Source organism: Penaeus chinensis, chromosome 14 (assembly GCF_019202785.1).
Source record: "Penaeus chinensis breed Huanghai No. 1 chromosome 14, ASM1920278v2, whole genome shotgun sequence".
NCBI lineage: Eukaryota > Metazoa > Arthropoda > Malacostraca > Decapoda > Penaeidae > Penaeus > Penaeus chinensis.
In genome coordinates this window covers 19,406,965-19,409,464 of record NC_061832.1, presented here as the reverse complement: position 1 = coordinate 19,409,464, position 2,500 = coordinate 19,406,965, and the positions used below count along the sequence as shown (strand labels likewise).

Here is a 2,500-nt window from a genome sequence, read left to right as displayed (position 1 = left end):
TGTATATGTGTAGTGTGTATGTATATGTGTAGTGTGTGTGAATATATATGTGTGTATGTATGTGTGTAGTGTGTGTGTACATATATGTGTGTATGTATGTGTGTATGTATGTGTGTAGTGTGTGTGTAGTGTGTGTGTAGTGTGTGTGTGTGCGTGTAGTGTGTGTGTAGTGTGTGTGTGTGTAGTGTGTGTGTAGTGTGTGTGTGTAGTGCGTGTGTGTAGTGTGTGTGTGTAGTGTGTGTGTAGTGTGTGTGTGTAGTGTGTGTGTGTAGTGTGTGTGTGTAGTGTGTGTGTGTAGTGTGTGTGTGTAGTGTGTGTGTGTAGTGTGTGTGTGTAGTGTGTGTGTGTGTGTGTGTGTGTGTGTGTGTGTGTGTGTGTGTGTGTGTGTGTGTGTGTGTGTGTGTGTGTGTGTGTGTGTGTGTGTGTGTGTGTGTAGTGTGTGTGTGTGTGTGTGTGTGTGTGTGTGTGTGTGTAGTGTGTGTGTGTGTAGTGTGTGTGTGTGTAGTGTGTGTGTGTAGTGTGTGTGTGTGTGTGTGTGTGTGTGTGTGTGTGTGTGTGTGTGTGTGTGTGTGTGTGTGTGTGTGTGTGTGTGTGTGTGTGTGTGTGCAAGTGTGTGTGTGTGTGCAAGTGTGTGTGTGTGTGCAAGTGTGTGAGTGTGTGAGTGTGCGAGTATGTGAGTGTATGAGTGTGAGTGTATGAGAATGAATGTGTGTGTGTGTGTGTGTGTGTGTGTGTGTGTGTGTGTGTGTGTGTGTGTGTGTGTGTGTGTGTGTGTGTGTGTGTGTGTGTGTGTGTGTGTGCAGGAGTGTGCGTATAGTTACAATCCATAATTCTAGTTCTATCAAAAAATTGTTTACTACATATTCATCTTCAAAGCTTTGAGATTTTCACATAGGCATAAATCTAGTTTCCTACATCCGTTGTCCTGATAATTGAAAACCACTTAACCCAAAGCCAACGGGCATGGGATGCACGTACATGCCATGCCCACTTTATTAATTGTTTTTACATATAGATAGCTCCACTTGTACTAAGTCACCAATTAGCCAATTTTGAGTACTATTCAAGGAAAGGTGAAATCAGGTAAGGTTACAAGGTCTACTAACTGACTCCTTAGTGGCTCAGCAGATATGTGAGATATTTCACAAAGAATTCTAAATTGGGCACAGCATTTTTCCGGTGACATTGGGTTAAACTAAAAGTTATGTTTATTTTAGAACACATTTTTTGCATGTCAAATTGCAATTGAATGGCTTAGGTGATTTGTGGATATATTATTTCATGAGACAGACTTTAGTTCTACAAATTTAACCAAAGCAAATAACATACACAATTATGTATATATATATATATGTATGTATATGTATATATATATGTATATATGTATATATATATATATATATATATATATATATATATATATATATATATATATATATATATATATAATTTTTCAGCTTTACACTAACCTGCCACTCTATCAGACGTTAAAATTTCTTCTACGAAACAAGCAAATGCATAAGAATCACGAGCATGTTGGTACGCAGGTGTTATTCTTGCTTTATCATCTGGTGGTATTGATTTTTCATGACAGTAACCATTAATGTGCTCAATGTGATCTCGAGTTAGCTCCCCAAAACTGTCATGAGGAGAAAAGATTACATTTTAATAATTTATTTCAGCTATGCTCTTATCTTTTATATGCAACTATGAGAACAGAATATTTACAAATCGGATCTTTATGTGAAGCTTAATGAATATGCATTATTAGTACCTGCAGGAATACTCCAGTCCCCATAACTTCCATGTTCCATCACTAGTGATGAATATACTGGCAGCACTGACATTATTATGACTTACACCAGCCTGTAGGTGAAATGTTACCACTTAATACTTCTTAACTTATCCAACATTCATTAACATCTGAATAATGTCACAAACACATTCATATAAACACAAATATACACACAAAGAATGCTGAAAGGAAATATAGTCTAAACAATTTAACACTATGCAAATCAAATCAATATCATATTATTTATCATAAGACTAAATACACTAAATTACACTCTTTACTATTACTTCCTGTTATGTTTATACATTTGAAAATAATCAAATAAACACAAAGGATTATTAGATCACATATATGAGTAATTTAGGTAGCCTTTTTAAATTTAAAAATTATCCTAAAGTGATTTGCCCATTAACACCACATTACCCTATCATGAAGAAAAACCAGAGTATCTATAATGGACAACAATCCAGCTGAGATGTGAAGTGGTGACATCTGATCCAAGTCATGGTGTAGCAGTGGTTTCGCTCTTTCGGTTATCACAACAACTTCCCCTATAATACCACCATCGATGTACTTCAGTAGTCCTGGATGTCTGTATACACGACTGGCCTGTGGACATATGATACATTGGTGAATATCATTATGATCAACATGTTGGAATATAATAAATGTCTATGTAAATGTTCCTAATACATACATAAGGAT

The 2,500-nt window shown here is 36.2% G+C and overlaps 1 protein-coding gene across 2 annotated transcripts in view; it reads right to left on the bottom strand.

Moving 5' to 3' along the window:
• The window catches only part of LOC125032531 (protein-associating with the carboxyl-terminal domain of ezrin-like), a 14,148-nt gene that overhangs the window by 9,754 nt on the left and 1,894 nt on the right, over positions 1-2,500 (bottom strand). For both annotated transcript variants that reach the window (XM_047623708.1, XM_047623709.1), the window contains exons 3-5: positions 2,219-2,404; positions 1,775-1,866; positions 1,470-1,639 (exon numbers count right to left, since the gene is read on the bottom strand). In XM_047623708.1, the coding sequence (XP_047479664.1) occupies positions 1,470-1,639; positions 1,775-1,866; positions 2,219-2,404 (448 nt within the window). The remainder of the gene's footprint in view (positions 1-1,469; positions 1,640-1,774; positions 1,867-2,218; positions 2,405-2,500) is intronic.